Source organism: Daucus carota, chromosome 6, assembly GCF_001625215.2.
Source record: "Daucus carota subsp. sativus chromosome 6, DH1 v3.0, whole genome shotgun sequence".
Taxonomy (NCBI): Eukaryota; Viridiplantae; Streptophyta; class Magnoliopsida; order Apiales; family Apiaceae; genus Daucus; species Daucus carota.
Genome location: NC_030386.2, coordinates 10,229,227 through 10,247,937, shown reverse-complemented (window position 1 = coordinate 10,247,937; position 18,711 = coordinate 10,229,227). Strand labels below are relative to the sequence as shown.

Here is an 18,711-nt window from a genome sequence, read left to right as displayed (position 1 = left end):
AATTTCCGGTAAAGCTCCAACGCGTGTGACGCGCGACCCTGTTCGCTTCCTCTCTTTCCTGCGCCGCGGTCGTTTTGTTCAGTTTGACTTAGATTAAAAACACTTCACTGAATAGTTATTTAATTTGATTAAAAAATCTGAATGATTTCTGTTTTCTGGGTTATGTATTTTCACACCGTGACTTTCTTGCTTCATTACCGTCGTACCTGCTGCGTGATTTTAATTAATTAAAATTTTGTTTAGTTCGTTAATTAATTAGTTTAATTTTTTATTAGTTTCTCACTAATTAGTAATTAGTAATTCTAAAACAGATCATAATTTTCCTTGTTTATTTAAATCGTTAATTAGTAATTTAGCCTTTAGTTTCTAATTTAGATAAACCAAAATATCTCAAAATCAAAATGGTCTAATTCGATTAACTTTGAAATTAAGGTTTTCGCGAAAATAAATTTAGTCCTTGGAACGAATCTTATATTACTAAAACGGGATCGTGCACTTGCGATTAATTTCAAAATCCTTATTTTGAGCACATCACAGGGGATAGGCTAACACGCAGCAGCTTTACAATTTTTAATAAAACAGACAGAATCGATCAAAACAAAACAGAGCGGAGCATGTACAGAGTTGGGGCGGCGATTTGAGGGTTTGGGGAATCGTTCAATTGCAGTGAAATCGGGGGGTAAGTCCTGATTTCTGTGTTTATTCGTATGATTATGGCTTGCTTGTTTGTATTTTTGTTGCTGGATAATGGTTCCATCTGTGTTGGGGATGAGTTTGGCTGATGGCGGAGGGTGAAAGAAGAAAGAGATGGGGTCGGAGTTGTGGTTGAAAGGGAAGGAGATGGTTCATTGGTGAGTAGTTAAAGCAGCGATGGTGGGGAGATGGGTAGAGAAACATAGTGAAGGAGAGGTTAGAGTCGAGAGGGAGAGTTGAAGGCCGAATTTGGTGATTGATTAGGTGTGTACGACTGTATGTATGGATTGGCATATCTGTTCAATGGTGGTGAAGGAAGTGGATAATCGTGACTCAGTGTTGCTCCGGCGATGCTGTCGTGAAAAGAAAAGAGGTGAGCAGAACAGCTCTTCATGGCTGGGTTTGTGTTCGGGATGGGTTGGGGTTTGTTTAGGTGTCGATTGTTGGGTACTGGGTGTTGTATGGTTGTGGAAGATGTGAGTTTAGGAGGACAACGGCTCGTAGTGGCCGTCGACAACACATATAACGCTACTGGAGGACACTGGCAGTGGGAGGTTGTTAGAGGCTGGGAATGGCATGTGGTCAGGAGGTGGTGTGGGTTTGAAGTTCTGATAGTGTATCGGAGTTCTGAGTTGCTGCAACCTGTCGGGGACAACGACAGCCGTGAAAGAAATAGGAAGCAGCGACAGAGTGAGAAGTTGAAAGGATGGGTCTTGAATGGACAGCAATCATGGAGGTTGAACAGAGTGATGTAGGGAGTGGTCAGAACATGGTAGAATAAAACAAGAAGAAACGGTGGTTTAAAGCTTGCTAGAATCGGGCCAGAGATGATGTATGTTCTAGCAGCTAGAAAGAGAGTGTGAGTTGAGAAAGTTAAAGGTGTTAGGGTTATACTGAAATATTCGTTTGAAGTATATAACAATTATTTGAGAATCTTGAATGCATGTTTTCACATTGTCTGAATATTATATATTGCAGACAATCTAGTATCAAATGAGATAGCAGAAGATTAGATTGTCGAGTTCCTTATATAATATAATAAAGGTTCACAGTCGAGGTGGTGTTAGACAAACCACTGGAACGACTGAAGTATTATTTGGAAATTGTTTATCTTGACTATTGAATAATACTTATATACTTTGTGTATATTGAACGGGATCAAAATAGTGGAATAATTGTTTCTTTAATTCTGACAATAAAGAACTAAGATTCTACGAAGTTATTATTGCTTAGGTTCTTAATCCGGATATAGTGATTGACACTTGTATTTAATGCACATGCCTTGACTCATAAGTTAAGTAATTTATTTTAAATTACGAATTTATGTGTTGGGCAATGACATTATATACAGAGTGGGATATTGACTATAGAAGGAAACCGTGTCCGAAAAATATATTCGGGTGATGATGTCCTCTTGAAAGCTCATAAAGATAATTATGCTTTAGTCCTGCAGGCAGATTTGTTCTTGCATAATTATAAGGTTGAGTGGATGATCAAGGATAAAAGATATTGATTAAATTAATTGTCAGAAATTAATTTAATTAATGGACATGCGATATCTTAAACATGGGGAATTTATAAGCAATTAATATGGGAGCCGAATTAAATAATTAATTTACGGAATTAAGAAAGGTAGTGCAAATATTAATTCTTTAGTGGATTGAATTAATATTTAATGACATTGGGCCTGGCCCGGAATGTCATTGGAAGGCCTGACCTAATGGTCCATGATCCCTACTGTAGCCTATATATATTCTCGTTCTCCTAAAGCTGAAAGACACACAAAAACGAATTCATCCTAGAGTTTTGGGTTTTCGGAGCTCTAAGGAGAGGCACGCCTTGGGAGATCGAAGACCACACTTCGTCCAAGGAGAATCAGGGAATACAGTAGAAGATCTAGCCTATTTTAATAGAGGTAAATAGTAGGGGGTCCGAATTGCCATTACCTCTATTATTTGTGAAATTCGGACCCTCTATTATTTACGAAAACAAATAGACTAGATTTAATTTTTGATGATATTTTTTTTTAAATTTTGTTTTATTAAGTTATCCCCAGGTCAAAATGATTTTACATATCGAATGATTTTAAATTTTTAGTGACATGTGTATTAGGTACTTAAAATATACACTATTTTAAATATAAAAAATAAATATCATGTGATATTTATTATAAATAACACATAAATTTATCTATTGATTAAAATATATAAATTTTAATTATTTTGTTTGGAAAAATTGATCAAAAAATTTAAAAAAATATCATCAAAAATTAAATCTAGTCTATTTTAATATATAACTTTCTATTTTCTAAAATAATAAATACATATTTTCAAATAGTTAGTAAAAAATTAGTGAATTTAACTCCTCAAAAAGCAAAAGGGACATGTAAATTGAGACGGGGGAGAATTTTAACGAAGGTAGCGGAATTTAACGGAGGGGGTGCGTATCGTTCCTGAGATGTAAAAATAGGTGGTACGATTCGAGTTTTCAAAAATATGGATACCATATCGTTTTTGAACGTAAGTTAGGGGGTCCGAATTGCAATTATACATATATACTGACTTAACGAAGTGCACTGAGTTAACGGAAGTTAACGGCAGGGGGTGCATCTCGGTTTTGAGAAGTAAAGATAAGGGGTGCGACTTGAGTTTCTTAAAGTGTCGGTACTCTATCGTTTTTGAACGATACTTAGGGGGTGCGATATGCAATTGTTCCTACAATGGTATCAGAGTCAGGTTGCGGTTCTGCATTTTATGATATGTAGTCTATGTCATGATTATATATATGCATGTATGTAGTGGTTCTGTGATGCAGGTTGTTATCCACTATTATGGCCATGTTTTAATTATGTGTTTTGGATTCCACGTGGTTTATCGTGGCTGTTGTAAATCACGAGGGTTGATCGTGATAGTTTTGATCTTGTAATTCAAATTGTAATTGTTTTAGATTATGATCTGATGTAATAGAATAGGCTGGTTCATCTGTACAATTTGTATGTAATTGTTTGATCAACGGGGCTGCAAGAAACAAGGATCTTCCGCTGCTGCGATTAGGGTTTCGGGGGTGCTGCACTGTTTTGGCCGTAACTTTTGCATACGATGTCCGATTTGGGCGAACGAGCACTTTTCGGAGACGGCAGAACGAGACGGAGCAAGCCAGAGCCCGGGGAACCCCGGCTGAGGTGTTTTTTAGGCTGTTTTCAGAACTTTTCGAGGCATTCTGAGGCCGTTTAGGCCTCCAAACGGGCTCTCGAAGTTTTCTGGAATCTTCCGAAGGATGAATTCGAAGCTGATTTTTCCGGGGCCATAATAGTGGACGTGTTTTATTATGATTTACATAATACTTGATTATTGTTGTTATGTGTTTCTTGTCTTTGTTGTATGCCATGTGATACTAACCCTTCGCATGCTAGAATGACATGGACATAGGGATGTTTTTCATTAATGCTTTAATCATGATAGTATGCTGCCATGTTATGTGTTCTTTGTGTTGCTATGATCATAATAGTATGCATGTGGACTTCGAAGAACTAACATAGGGCGATGCATCTAGATTAAAATCCTCAAAGTAAAGTCTAAGTGGGAGAGGGAATTAATATGATATTAAATCCCGTGGTCTCCATCATTGTTTGTATGTAATTTAACATAAAGACGAATATAAATTATGTATACGTCACCCATCGTGGCATGTAATTTATGGTGTCTAGAATGTTATAGATATTACTGGAACAAACTTCTTATATTAATACGAATAGATACGAATTTTCATTATCTCTGATTTGGGGCGATTTCTAAGGCTTATGGGTATTAAGTGAGACCGATGTGACTCCTCCACTGCCTAGAAATCAAACCAGACACGAATATTGAATTGAAGTATTCTATTCAAGGAATATTGGAAGGTATACATGCCGCCCATCGTGGCGTACCAAGTTCCATAGGTTTCGGATAATTTAAGATTTGATGATGGTATACACTTAGCTATGAAAAATAATATAGACCACCCCAACGTGGCTTATTGTTTAGTAATAGGACTGAAGTAACGTTTAAACAAATTTAGGTGGTATACATGTCACCCGTCGTGACGTACAAAAAACTTATGGTGTTTAAACGTTAGTGCATTTAATTTTAATAATTGTTAGAGGAACCAATAGGTCTTAATTATTAATTCACCCTTCTTTATGTGTAATGTGATTTTTTATGCATGATTCTCAGGATAAAATGGGCTTTAATCCACTGTTCACCATACTTAAGGATAACAAACTTACCGGACCTAACTATATTGAATGGAAACGTAATTTGGACATTGTGTTGACTGCTGAGGAGTACAAGTTTTGCACTTATGAACCCAAGCCTGAGCAGCCCGCTGCTGATGCTCCTGATGAGGAGAAAGAGTATTATAAGCGGTGGATAAAGGCTGATGAGATGTCGCGATGTTACATTCTGGCAGCAATGTCGGGTGTTTTGCAGCATCAGCATCAGGCTATGGCCACTGCTTCGGATACGCTCTTTAATCTTAAGGAACTTTTTGGAGATTAGAATAGGGCTGCTAGGCAAGTAGCCATGAAGGCTTTAATGAACACTCAGATGGCTGATGGTACACCTGTAAGGGATCATGTTCTCAAGATGATGTCACATCTGAATGAGATAGAGATCCTTGGTGCAGAGCTTGACGGGGAAACCCAGATTGACATTATCCTTATGAGCTTGCCCAAGAGTTTTGAGCAGTTCCGCTTGAATTACAACATGAACAAGAGGCAGTGTAGTCTTGCGGAACTGCTGACAGAACTTCAGGCAGCAGAAGGATTATTTCGCCAGAGTGTTCAAGTGAATGTGGCTGAGAAAGTTTCTTCCTCTAAGCCGAAAGGCAATAAGAAGAAGAAAAAGGCTCAGACACAGAAAGCTGTGAAGGCAGTGGGAGTTCAAGGTGGTGTGAAAAAGCCTAAGGGGAAGTGCTACCGGTGCAAGCAGTAGGGTCACTGGAAAAAGGATTGTCCTCTTCCTAAGAAGACAAACGATACTGGTATGTCTCTTTCTCTAGTTATAGAAACATTTGTAGCGGCTATATCTACGAGCACTTGGTGTGTAGATACTGAAGCCACTGATCATGTTTGTAACTCTATGCAGGGGTTCCAGCAATCCAGAATGCTTAGAGATGGTGAGATCTACATGTTCATGGGAGATGCTACGAAAGTAGCAGTAGTTGCAGTAGGAGTTATTCATTTATCTTTTGGTTCTGATAGGATTTTGGTTTTGAACAATTGTCTTTATGTACCTTCTTTTAGAAGGAATTTGATTTCGGTTTCTAAACTTGCTATGGATGGTTATAATGTTTGTTTGGATCGTAATGTTTCTATTATGATGAATAAACGGATTATATGTTCTGGTACATTGTAGGACAATTTGTATATAATTAATCCTAGTCAACCCGCACTGCAATAGGGTATTGAACAACACATCTTTTACCTCTAATAAAAGAAAGGAACCTTCTAGTTTGAACCAAACATATCTTTGGCACTTGAGATTAGGTCATATTAACTTGAGGAGGATTCAAAGACTGGTAGTAGACGGGCCTTTAGGCTCATTGGCAGTGGAGCCATTTCCAATTTGTGAATCCTGCTTGGAAGGTAAAATGACCAATAGGCCTTTTAAGGCAAAGGGGAATAGAGCCAAAGAAGTGTTAGCATTGGTTCACTCTGATTTATGTGGACCTATGAATATCCAAGCAAGAGGTGGTTATGAGTATTTCGTCACTTTTATTGACGATTATTCTAGATATGGGTACGTTTATTTGTTGCGCCGTAAGTCTGAGTGCTTTGAGAAATTCAAAGAGTACAAAGCTAAAACGTTGAAGCGACATAATAAAAGTATCAAGTCACTACGATCTGATCGTGGTGGCGAATACTTGCTTGGCGAATTCAGGGAATATTTATCAGAGAATGGGATAGAATCCCAGTTGACTGCACCAGGCACACCCCAGCAGAACAATTGTTAGATATAATTGATGATTACTAATGTTCTTAAAGTTTGTTTTAGAACAGGAATCATCAGAGTTTAAACTGGAAGCTGATCAGAGTTTAGCAAAGTCTGACAGAGTTTAATAAAGTCTGATCAGAGTTTACATAGTCAAGACTCGTCAGAGTTTACACGTGGAAAGAGCTCAGAAGCGGATATACTTCAAGGAAGGATAGAAGCTGAGGAGTGATTTGCTGACTATGGAAACTAAACAGAAAACTGGAACAATCTTTGATTGATAGATTTATTAGCTGATTTATAGGATATCAATCAGAGATTGATTTTGTAACTGTGTCTATATAAACACAGATTAGGGTTACTCTATAGGAGTTGAGTTATCGAGTATATTGTTAAGAACCCTAGCAGCTCTTAGTGATACAATATAAATCACTGAGAGAGTTTTTGTAACTATTAAAGCTTTGTGAATATAAGAGTTTATTGCTTTCAATCTCTTATATTGTCATACTGTGTTACAGATTGTGATCACTATATCATATTATATAGTGAGTTTAAAGGACCTAACAAGTGGTATCAGAGCCAGCTCTGTTAAGATTACTACAGTGAGATCTTAAACACAATCATGTCTGAAAAATCACAAGCTTCATCCTTTAGAGTTCCAATCCTTAAGGCATCTGAATATCCAGTCTGGAAAGAAAGAATGATCATATTCTTAGACTCTGTTGATCCAGAATACCTTGACAGGATCTTTGATGGACCACATATGCCCACCAAGCTCTCTGTTGGGATTGCAGATGAACCTCAAAAGATGGTTCCAAAAGAAAAGAAAGATTATACTCCAGAAGACATCTCATCTATCAGTAAAGATGCAAAGGTGAAGCATCTGTTGCATAGTGCCCTTGATAATGCAATGTCTAATAGGGTGATTGGGTGCAAAACTGCTAAACAAATCTGGGATGCTCTGGAAACCAGATGTCAAGGAACTCAGGCCATTAAGAAAAACAGAAAAACAATCCTTACACAGGAGTATGAACACTTTGACTCAAAATCTGGTGAGTCCCTGACAGATCTGTATGACAGATTTGTCAAACTGTTAAATGACTTATCTCTGGTAAACAAGGAATATGATCTTGAAGACTCAAACCTCAAATTCCTTCTAGCTCTTCCTGAAAAATGGGATTTGAAAGTCACTACAATAAGAGACAATCTTGATCTTGGAGAAATGTCTCTTGATGATGTTTATGGAAGGCTGAAGACTCATGAACTTGAAATGGAGCAAAGAAGCAAACGACATGGAGGAAAATCAAAGTCTGTTGCTCTGAAAGTTCAAGAGGAAACTGCTAAGAGCAAGGGAAAAGCTCATGTCACAAAGTCTGACATTGAATCATCAAAATCTGATGACTCAAACTCTGATGTTCCCTCAGACTCTGAAGAAAGTGATGATGAGATGATGCAGTTAGCAGCATTGATGGTGAAAAGCTTCAAGAAGTTGGCCTACAAAAAGTTCAACAAAGGCAAAAGTTTTTCAAGAAAAGACAGAAACTCTGACAGAGTTTATGACAAGAAGAACTTTAAGAAGAATGAGGGCAAAGAAGGGAAAGCTGGAAAAGCTGACAAGTATACCTGTTTCAACTGTGGTGAAAAGGGACACTTTGCATCTGAATGCAAGAAAGCCAAGAAGGAAAAAGAAAAGGCCTTTATCATCAAGAAAGGAAACTGGACAGATACATCTGATTCAGAAGAAGAAGTCAATTATGCTCTGATGGCAAACACTGACAACTACTCTGAATCTCCTGCTAAGGTACCTCATTCTACTCTTGCCTTTGATACTGAAGATATAACTGAGTTAAGATTGTTTCTTAAAACTTTACATATCAGCTTTAGAGATCAGACTTTAGAAAATGAAAAATTAAAATCTGAAATTCTGAGTGTAAAGAAAAGGAATGATTTTCTAGAAAAAGAATTAGTTCAGATGTTGGAAGTTCAAAAAGAAAGAGATGATGCTGTCATTGTCAAAGATGAATTATCAAAGAGGTATGCATCTCTTCAATCAGAACTTGCTAAGGAAAGGGAGATCATTAAGACATGGACTAATTCAGGCAAAACCACTCAGGATATCCTAGGTAGTGGAAACTGGAAGAAAGGACTAGGTTACACTGATAACACTGAAGCTGAGTCATCAAAAACAGAGTTTGTTAAAACTCAAAGACCTAAGGTTAAACCTGTCAAATTTGTTGTTGAATCCTCTAAGTCTAAACAGAGTAGACCAAAATCAGAGATTAACAAAAATTTAAAATCTGATAAGCCCAAACAAGTTAACATAGGACTGATGACTCAGAAACAGCTTAAACATAAGCTTAAAGATGTAAAGTCTGATGACAAAAACAAGGAGCCTAGGAAAAACAGAAATGGCAAGATTGGTATAGACAAGAGTAATAACTACATGTCTATTCCAAATGCACTTAGGAAGACATGCCATAACTGTGGTAATACTAATCATCTTGCTAATTTTTGCAGGAAGAACAAGGACATTAACTCTTTACCTACAAAGTCTGGAGTTAGAAAAAGTAGTATTAGATATAAACCACAAGATCCATGTTTTCATTGTGGTAGTTTATGGCATTCTATTTATACTTGCAAAGAATATCATAGTTTGTATTATGATTATTATCAATTGAAACCTTCTTTAAAGGTTAATAAAAACTCTGCAAGTACAAACTCTGTTTCTAGCACAAACTCTGTTGCAAAGTCTGTTAGCTCAAACTCTGATAATAATACCGCTGCAAAAGCTAACAAACTTAATAAGGCCAAGGGATCCAAGCAAGTCTGGGTCCTTAAAACTAACAATTAGTGGTCTTTGTGATTGCAGGGCAACAGGAAGAACATTCTAGTCTTGGACAGTGGATGTTCAGGACACATGACTGGAAATAAAGCCCTGTTATCAGAGTTTGTGGAGAAGGCTGGCCCAAGTGTTTCTTATGGAGATGGCAACATAGGAAGGACTCTGGGATATGGCAACATCAATCTTGGAAATGTCATCATATCAAATGTAGCTCTTGTTCAAGGGCTGAAACACAATTTACTCTCTGTCAGTCAGATCTGTGACAGAGGATATCATGTTGATTTCTATGAAGAACACAGTGAGATAGTAAGCAAGTCAACAGGCAAAGTGGCAGTAACTGCTCACAGACATGGGAATATTTATGAAATCCACTTGCCTACAAACTCTGAAGGAAAAGCAATTTGCCTGTCTACAAGGATCTCTGCAGAAGAAAGTTGGAAATGGCATAAGAAGCTCTCACACCTGAATTTCAACTCCATAAATGAGCTTATAAAGAAGAAGCTTGTGAGAGGACTCCCTGAATCACTACTCACATATGATGGATTATGTGATTCATGTCAAAAAGCCAAGCAGAGAAAGACATCTTTCAAGAGTAAAACTGAATTCTCAATAAACAAACCATATCATCTTCTACATGTTGATCTATTTGGACCAGTCAATGTACCATCCATTGCAAGGAAGAAATATGCTCTTGTCATTGTTGATGAGTATACCAGATACACTTGGGTATATTTTCTTCACTCTAAAGATGAAACAGCCTTGCATCTGATGGATCATGTGAAACAACTGGATCATGGATCTGAAGACAAAGTGAAGATCATTAGAAGTGATAATGGAACTGAGTTCATAAATTCAACAATGGAAGAGTTCTGCAAAGAAAGAGGTGTAGTGCAACAATTCTCTGCACCTGGTACACCACAGCAAAATGGTGTAGTTGAAAGGAAGAACAGGACTCTTATAGAAGCTGCCAGAACTATGCTTGATGAGGCTAAATTGCCTACTTATTTCTGGGCAGAAGCTGTTCAAACAGCTTGTTTCACTCAAAATGCAACCTTGATTAATAAGCATGGCAAGACCCCATATGAGATGGTAAAGAAAAAGAAGCCAAATCTGAAGTATTTTCATATATTTGGGTGCAAATGCTTTGTATTGAAGACTCATCCAGAACAGCTTACCAAGTTTGATTTAAAAGCTGATGAAGGTATTTTTGTAGGTTATCCTCTGGTAACAAAGGCCTACAGAGTCTATAATCTGAGAACCAAGGTGATCATGGAATCCATACATGTGTCATTTGATGACAAAAGAATTATGGGCTTAGCAGATATAGATGATCATGAAGAACTGCATTTTGAAAATGAAGAAATATTCTCTGATTCAACAAACTCTGATGTACAGTCAAACTCTGACTGTGACCAAAATACAGCAAACTCTGGTGAAACTTTACAAGTTCATAATGATGAAGCAATTGCTGAGGGGGAGCATCAAAATGTTCCAGACTCTACCCAAGACTCATCAGAGAATGCTGACTCAAACTCATCAGAGAATACTGATTCAAACTCTGATAGCACAAATTTAGGGGGAGCTACAGAGAATAATCAACAGAATCAGGAGAGCATGGATCAAGGGGGAGGATCCAATGATGAAAATGGTCAACTTCCACATGCTAGGAAGTGGACAAAATCTCACACACCTGATTTAATAATTGGCAATCCAGAAGCAGGTGTGCAAACAAGGACAGCTACAGCAAATGAGTGTTTACATCACTGCTTTCTGTCACAAATAGAACCTAAAAAGGTGGAGGAAGCTCTTCAAGATGCTGACTGGATTCAAGCAATGCAAGAGGAGCTAAATGAATTTGAGAGAAACAAAGTATGGACCCTAGTACCAAGACCTAAAGATAGATCCATAGTTGGTGCAAAATGGGTGTTCAGAAACAAAACTGACAGTGAGGGTGTCATTACAAGGAATAAAGCAAGGCTTGTGGCAAAAGGGTATTCACAACAGGAAGGTATTGATTATGATGAAACATTTGCTCCAGTTGCAAGATTGGAGGCAATTCACTACTAGAAAAAGTGCAAAAGACATCACCCATTTAACAGCGGTCGGTGATGCCACAGATGTTAAAATTGTTTTTAACATCGTCAAGTTTTTAACCGATGTTAAAACCGTTTCTAGCATCGGTTTATAAAAGAACCGCTGTCTAATCTCCATTTTTAAAAAAATTTAAAAAAAGCGCCCAGTACTTGTAATTATTTTGTCTATCTTATTACACACCCCGCTTCTTTTATTACACAAAATACACCTCCCCGCCCTTAACCAAATATTTGCTCCCCGTTTCCCCCCCTTTCTCCTCTCGACTCTGCACTGCTCTCTCTCTCGACTCTCTCTCTCTCTCGCATCTCCTCCAGCTCTCTCCCTCTCATATCCATCTCTGAGCATCTCTCTCTCACCTCCATCTCTCACCAGGCTTGAACTCATCTCTCAGCAGCTGTGACCAAAACCCTAGTTTTGAATTAGCTACAATGGAGCTTGCTTTGGGTTCCTAACTTCTTGGTATGGTTTTGGGTCTTTTGATTTTGCTATTTAGCTCTTAATTTTGGGTCTTTTTGCTTGTTTGCTCTTGCTTTGTTTTGTTAATTTCTTGCTCTCCTTTTCGACAGATCTGGAAGTAGCTTTCGAATTAGCTTTCGGGTTGTTTTAAGGTATGAAGTTTCTCATTTTTTGTTTGATTGATTTGATTTTAAAATTTTAACAGCATGCATTTACATTCTTGTGTTCGATTTATATATTTTTGTTTGTATATTTCATATCTAAACACCAGGAGATGCTAAGCTTAGCATCTTACAGTTATGTGTACATTTTTATATATCATATATAAACATTAGGAGATACCTTGCTGGTTTTGTGCTTATTTGTTTTTTATATATCATATATAAGATAATTTAGGATCCTTGCTGGTTTTGTGCTTATTTGTTTTTTGTGAATATGTATTAAATTGTATTTCTTGTTTATGTTTGAATGATAATCAGGTAGGTTGGTTTGGTGATACCTTGTTGTGAAATTTATGGATAAGTCGTGGATTTTGAAAGATAGGGATTCATTAGACTACGAAATAGGGGTTGAAAATTTCTTGATCTTTGCCAAAGAAAATGCAGTTGATTGTAAAAACATTCCTTGTCCGTGTGGTCGTTGTGGTAATTTCAAAAAAAATTCTGTGAAAATCATCAGAGGTCATTTATATGAGAACGGTTTTAGTTTAGGGTACACTGAATGGATTTGGCATGGAGAAAAATGTGTCGAAACTAGGTCTTCAGCTGGTAGTTCATACCCTCCTGACTTGAACAGAGTTGCTGCCACACAAACAAAACAAGTTTGTGAGGCAGCATATGGTACTGGTGATTATGATGAGGAGGCACATGAGTTTAAGAGGTTTGTGGCCGACGCTGAACAACCTCTGTTTGAGGGTAGTGAGTGCACTAAGTTAGAGTCGATGTTAAAACTGCATAACTGGAAATCGAGGTTTGGCATTAGCGATGCTGCCTTTACCGACTTGTTGTCTTCTGTTGGCTCTTTCCTTCCAAGTGGTCATGTTTTGCCTGTTAATGCATATGAAGCAAAAAAGAACCTATCTGATCTAGGACTTGATTATATAAAAATCCACGCATGTCCTAATGATTGCATACTGTATAGGGGTGTATATAGTGAAGGTTCCAAGTGTCCCAAGTGTAATTTATCTCGTTGGAAATTGGGGAAGGATGGTAGAGTTAGGACCAATGTTCCAGCAAAAGTTTTATGGTACTTCCCTATTATTCCCAGATTTAAACGGTTGTTTAAATCTCCTTCTACTGCTGAAATGATGTCTTGGCATGCAAACCACCGAATTCAAGATGGCCTGATGCGCCATCCAGCCGACTCTCCTTCTTGGAGGAATATCGATCATAGGTGGCCCATCTTTGGTAGTGAGTCTAGAAATCTTCGCTTAGCGTTGTCGGCTGATGGTATAAATCCACATACTAATAAGCTAATCAATAGGTATAGCTGCTGGCCAGTGGTGTTGGTAACTTATAATCTTCCTCCATGGCTATGCATGAAGAGGAAGTTTATGATGTTAACATTATTAGTTTCTGGTCCGCATGAGCCGGGAAATAATATAGATGTATACCTACAACCAATGATTGATGATCTAAAAAAGCTCTGGGAAGAGGGGGAACCAAATGTTTTCGACGGGTATAGTAAATCTTATTTCACTTTAAGAGCAATATTGTTGTGGACGATAAATGACTTCCCTGCATATGGTAATCTGTCTGGCTGCGTTAATAAGGGGTATATGGCATGTCCAATATGCTGCGATGATACCATAGCTAAATACTTGACTCATAGTCGAAAAATGTGCTACCAAGGCCATCGCCGGTACTTGCCTCGACATCATCCATATAGGAGGCAGAAGACAAGTTTTAATGGAGAACAAGAGCATGGACAGGCACGTGAACCCCTTTCCGGAGAAGAAGTATTAGCGCAGCAGCAAGAAGTGAAGTTTACTTTTGGGAAAGAAGTGAAGAATTCCCAGAGGGTAGAATGTGTATGGAAAAAGAAGTCAATTTTCTTCGAGTTAGAATACTGGAAGTTTCACCACATTCGCCATTGTCTCGATGTAATGCACATCGAAAAAAATGTCTGTGATAGTCTCATTGGTACCCTTCTAAATATGCGGCATAAATCTAAAGACAGTGAAGCATCTCGCCGTGATATGATGGAGATGGGTGTCAGGGGTGATTTAGCTCCACAAGTAGGAGAAAAAAAAACCTACTTGCCCCCTGCACCTTATACTCTGTCAAAGGCGGAAAAAAAGAAAGTTTTGTCATCATTCTTATACATGAAAGTTCCTTTTGGACATTCATCAAACATCAAAAATTGTGTGTCGATGTCTGATATGAAAATGTACGGGCTAAAGTCCCATGACTGCCACATCCTCCTCCAACAGTTGCTCCCTGTTGCCATTCGATCTGTTCTTCCGAAACATGTTAGAATCAGCATAATTAGATTGTGTTTCTTTTTCAACTCATTGTGTAACAAAGTTGTAGATGTATCAAAACTAGATAAACTGCAATCAGATGTGATAGTGACTTTGTGTGAGCTTGAAAAGATATTTCCCCCCTCGTTTTTCGATGTAATGATACATTTGACAGTCCACCTGGTTAGAGAATTGCGTTTATGTGGACCAGTTTTCTATAGATGGATGTATGCATTTGAAAGGTTTAATAAAGTGTTAAAGAGTTATGTTCGAAATCGTTATTATCCGGAGGGTTGTATAGCCGAAAGCTATATAAAAGAAGAATCAGTTGAGTTCTGTTCAGAATTTGTTGGACAGAGTGGCACTGCAGGACTTCCGAATGAAAAAAGCAAGCTTTCGGGTCCATTATCTGCTGCAAAAGTAATATCAGTTGAAGAAAACGAGCGAGACGAGGCACATCTGCATGTCCTTCAAAACAACTCTGAAGTCTATCCTTATATTTTGTAAGTCTAAGCTATTACTTGTAACTACATCTTCTTATATATTGGATACATCTTTTTTGTTTAATATTGTCATTTTTCAGGATGCATAAGGAGTATCTTGAAAGACTTTACCAAGGGAAAAAAAAAGTGCTCAGTGGATGATGGGTGAACACAATCGGCTATTTGCTGATTGGTTTGAAAAAAAAGTAAGTTTGGCCATTGTTTATTTTTATTCAAGTATTTCCAATCATGAAATAAGATTGAATTCATTTTTTCCGGTTATATGTGCAGGTTAGCAATGAAATTAAGGAGAATGTTGATAGTGTTTCTGAAACGATTAGATGGTTGGCAGGAAAACCATCTTATTATGTTTTGACATATGGAGCATATCTAGTTGATGGAGTCCGGTACTTCACAAAGGAGCGAGATGATTTGAGAGTTGTCCAAAACAGTGGTGTTTCTTTAGTGGCGAAGACAGTCCAAGTCTCCAGTGCTAAGGATTTGAATCCCGTGGAGAGCGATATGAAATTTTATGGAATGATCTTAGATATATGGGAGTTAGATTATCATGAATTCAAAGCTCCCCTGTTCTTGTGTAAGTGGGCAGAGAATGAGAGAGGAATTAAGGTAGACGACCTTGGATTCACACTTGTGGACTTTAGTCGACAAGGGCACAAGAAAGATAAATTTGTGTCCGTTGACCAAGTAAAGCAAGTTTTTTACGTTGAAGATCCGGTTGATGCTAGATGGTCTGTTGTATTAACCTCTACGACTCGAGACTATCACGATGTGTATAATGAAGATGATTTAGGAGACACGGTCTTGGAAAATCCCCCATTCTGCTCTGCTATACCCACATGTGATGTTGATGCCCTTGAGCATAGTGTTAGTCATTGTAGACAGAACATTCAGGGAATTTGGCTTAAAAAGTCAACCTAGGATAAGTTTGTTGTTTTTAATATATTGCATCTTTTTATTTGCCTTTACCATGTCTGATAGTTAGACTTTAATCTATTGCAATATGTGTTACGTGCATTTTTTAATTTTTCAACGTTATTCTTTTGCCTGCTTACTTTCTAACTATTCACCTGTATTTTATAATTGTTCACCTGCAATTGGCTTATATTGAATCAACAGATTGAAGGAAAAGAATGGCACCAAAAAAGCAGAAAGTTAAGAAATCCAAGAAATCCAAGCCGGCAGCTGTGCAGGATAATGCTGATCAGAAACTGGTTGATGCAGGACAAGAAACACAACCTGAAATTACACAATCAGAAACTACTACTACAGAAACTAAAAAAAAACGATATGGAGGTGCTCGAGGTCCTTCGTCTATGTATAAAGTGGTGGTAAAAAAGGCTCAGGGCAAGAAGTTCAAAGTTAGATGCAATTATATTGGAGTTCCAGTGGGAAGAGTTAGGCACACTTTGCAGTCTTACATAGGAATGTTGGCGAGAACTATGATTCCGATCGATATTAAAAGCTGGCCATTTGTCGAACGTGAATTAAAAAATAAGTTATGGATGGATATCCAGGTAAAATCTAATAAAATAATAAAATTACATAGTCCTATAGACTTATATATAGTTGTTAATTGTTTAGTAAATGAATTTTCATGTGTTATATATATATTTAGTACTGTTGACTTATATATAGTTGTTAATTGTTTCAGAATGCTTTTAAAATTCCTGAGGAATGTGAGTCGCTTGTTCTGAAGTCTGCTGGAACAAAGTGGAGACAATTCAAATCTGAATTGACTACTGATTATGTCATTCCATTTAAGGGAGACAAGAAGAAACTGCGGAAGCCTCCAAAAAAGTACGGATTTGTTGGTAAAGATGTTTGGAAGAGATTTGTTGCTGAAAGGACGAGTGATAAGTGGATGGTATTGTTTTACATTTATTTTTAAATCACATTTGCATTTTAAATTCTTCCTTTAATTCCTTTATTGTCTATTATTTTTTCAGAAACTTCGTGCAAAACAGAGCAAAATAGTAGAGCAACGGAAGTATCCACATCGGCTGTCCAGGAAAGGCTACATTGGTTTAGAAGAAGAAGAAGTACGAAATTCCTTACTCTTATTGTAATTTCCAGTTTCATAATTAATATGATTATAAATACTCTTCCATTCTGATCAGGTGAAGGCGGGAAGGTTGAAGCCTGGAGAGAAACCCGATCGAGCGATTCTCTGGAAGAAGGCACGTCAAACAGCGGAGGGTATGGTAGTTGATACCGGGTTGAGTGATGTTCTTAAAAAAATTGTAAGCTATAGTCTTTGTGTTTTGTTTTTTAATTGTTTTATTTATCAATTATGTGCATTTTATGCTTTCTTTCTGAATGCACACGTGGTGTTTATAGGATAACTTACTAGAGATGAAGAAAAAAGGTGAATTTCAGCCGTCTGGAAGTGATGACGTATTAAGTAGAGCACTCGAGACTCCCGAGCATTCAGGCAGGGTTCGAGGAATTGGAAGTTATATCACCCCAAAACTATGGTTTGATTTGCCAAAAGAAAAAAAAAGAAGAATTACCAAGAGTGAGCTGGAAGATCGTGATCGTATAAGGGATGAGGAAATGGAGAGAACAAGACAGGAGATGGAGAGAACAAAGCAAGAAATGGAGAGTTACAAGGAGGAAATGGAAAGAACAAAGCAAGAGATTAATGCGCTTAAATCTCTTCTTAGTGCATCCAATATTACATCCTCTCCACTGTCGGACAAAGACAGTTGTCCAGTAGAGAAAGCAGCACATAACCAAGGAGCGGTTATACCAGCAGCTGCACCAACTTTGAGGGAGGAGTTGATTGTTGATGCCGATATTGAATATGTTGGTGGGGACCCCCCTCCACCCGCAAAGAAGGTAAAAAGTTGTGTATATATACTTATAACTAAACAGGAGAGATAATTATCCATAGAAAACACTATATGTACATGACAATAAATACTATCTGAATGCAGGGTCCGCGATCCTGTGAGTTGTCTGTAGACAACATAGAAAACAAGGTTGCATTCGGCACGATTTTTGATGATACAGAATTGAATACTGTAGTTCATGGTGTGCCTATCCAGCCTGGACATGTTCGTGTTGCGGTGGACGGAGCCATCCAGGGAGATGCCTTACTTCCTGTGCCAGTAGAGGGTGAACTAGAGACTGTGAAACAAGCAATTGGTTCTATGGTTTCTTGGCCAGAGGACTTGATCACTATTCCACCTGCTGTGGTATTCCTTACTTTGTATCCATTTTATTGTATTTACGTGTGTTTTATTTACGTGTCTGTGTTATTTCTAGGAAAAAAATGTGTTATTGAAGTTCTGATTATTTATTTGCAGAAAACAAGAAAGGATGCATCGAAGAAAAAAGACAAAATTGAGATGCGAAATGTGGTTGCTAAGTTTAAGAAAGTGGAGGTAGCTAACAGTGTGCCAAATGGTTTTAACTTGTTGTATAAACATGCAACAACCATAATGAAAGAGACTGGGGACTCTATTGCAATTCCATGTGACGTTGAGGTGTTTGGTTGTGATAAGGTTATCTACATATTGCATGGGAATTTAATTGCTTTATTAAAATTTGAAGAGATTGGCCAAGCTGCAATAACATCACATATGTCGTAAGTTTTTTTACTCCATATTCTTGTTTCATTTTCGATATTAATATTGCAAAATACTGTGATATTTTATTAATATTTATTTATTTGTAGTTACTTGCATGGTA

General features: G+C 37.5%; 2 protein-coding genes and 2 long non-coding RNA genes across 4 annotated transcripts in view; all 4 read left to right on the top strand.

Moving 5' to 3' along the window:
- The first annotated feature begins 443 nt into the window (after positions 1–443).
- The window catches only part of LOC135147299 (uncharacterized), a 31,338-nt gene continuing 13,070 nt past the window's right edge, over positions 444–18,711 (top strand). The window contains exon 1 of the long non-coding RNA XR_010284715.1: positions 444–1,572. This is a non-coding gene — a long non-coding RNA (uncharacterized LOC135147299). The remainder of the gene's footprint in view (positions 1,573–18,711) is intronic.
- On the top strand, positions 11,903–16,223 carry LOC135147090 (uncharacterized). The gene is made up of 3 exons (XR_010284504.1): positions 11,903–12,057; positions 12,165–12,206; positions 16,135–16,223. It is a non-coding gene; the product is annotated as an uncharacterized LOC135147090 (long non-coding RNA).
- Positions 12,569–16,064, top strand: LOC108212082 (uncharacterized). Its single transcript, XM_017383813.2, has 3 exons — positions 12,569–15,018; positions 15,099–15,203; positions 15,289–16,064. Exons 1-2 carry the CDS (start codon positions 12,569–12,571, stop codon positions 15,157–15,159), a joined length of 2,511 nt encoding a protein of 836 aa, XP_017239302.2. The 3' UTR covers positions 15,160–15,203; positions 15,289–16,064.
- Positions 16,332–18,611, top strand: LOC135147068 (uncharacterized). The gene is made up of 7 exons (XM_064079463.1): positions 16,332–16,532; positions 16,670–16,882; positions 16,965–17,057; positions 17,136–17,258; positions 17,356–17,856; positions 17,955–18,215; positions 18,327–18,611. The coding sequence occupies exons 1-7, from the start codon at positions 16,332–16,334 to the stop codon at positions 18,609–18,611; spliced, it is 1,677 nt and encodes a 558-aa protein (XP_063935533.1).

Coding starts and splice junctions, on each gene's coding strand:
- LOC108212082 (XM_017383813.2), top strand. CDS start 12,569: ATGGATAAGTCGTGGATTTTGAAAGATAGGGATTCATTAGACTACGAA. Junction 15,019..15,098: donor GAAGTCTATCCTTATATTTT/GTAAGTCTAAGC, acceptor GTCATTTTTCAG/GATGCATAAGGAGTATCTTG.
- LOC135147068 (XM_064079463.1), top strand. CDS start 16,332: ATGTATAAAGTGGTGGTAAAAAAGGCTCAGGGCAAGAAGTTCAAAGTT. Junction 17,058..17,135: donor TTGGTTTAGAAGAAGAAGAA/GTACGAAATTCC, acceptor CATTCTGATCAG/GTGAAGGCGGGAAGGTTGAA. Junction 17,259..17,355: donor GTGATGTTCTTAAAAAAATT/GTAAGCTATAGT, acceptor TGGTGTTTATAG/GATAACTTACTAGAGATGAA.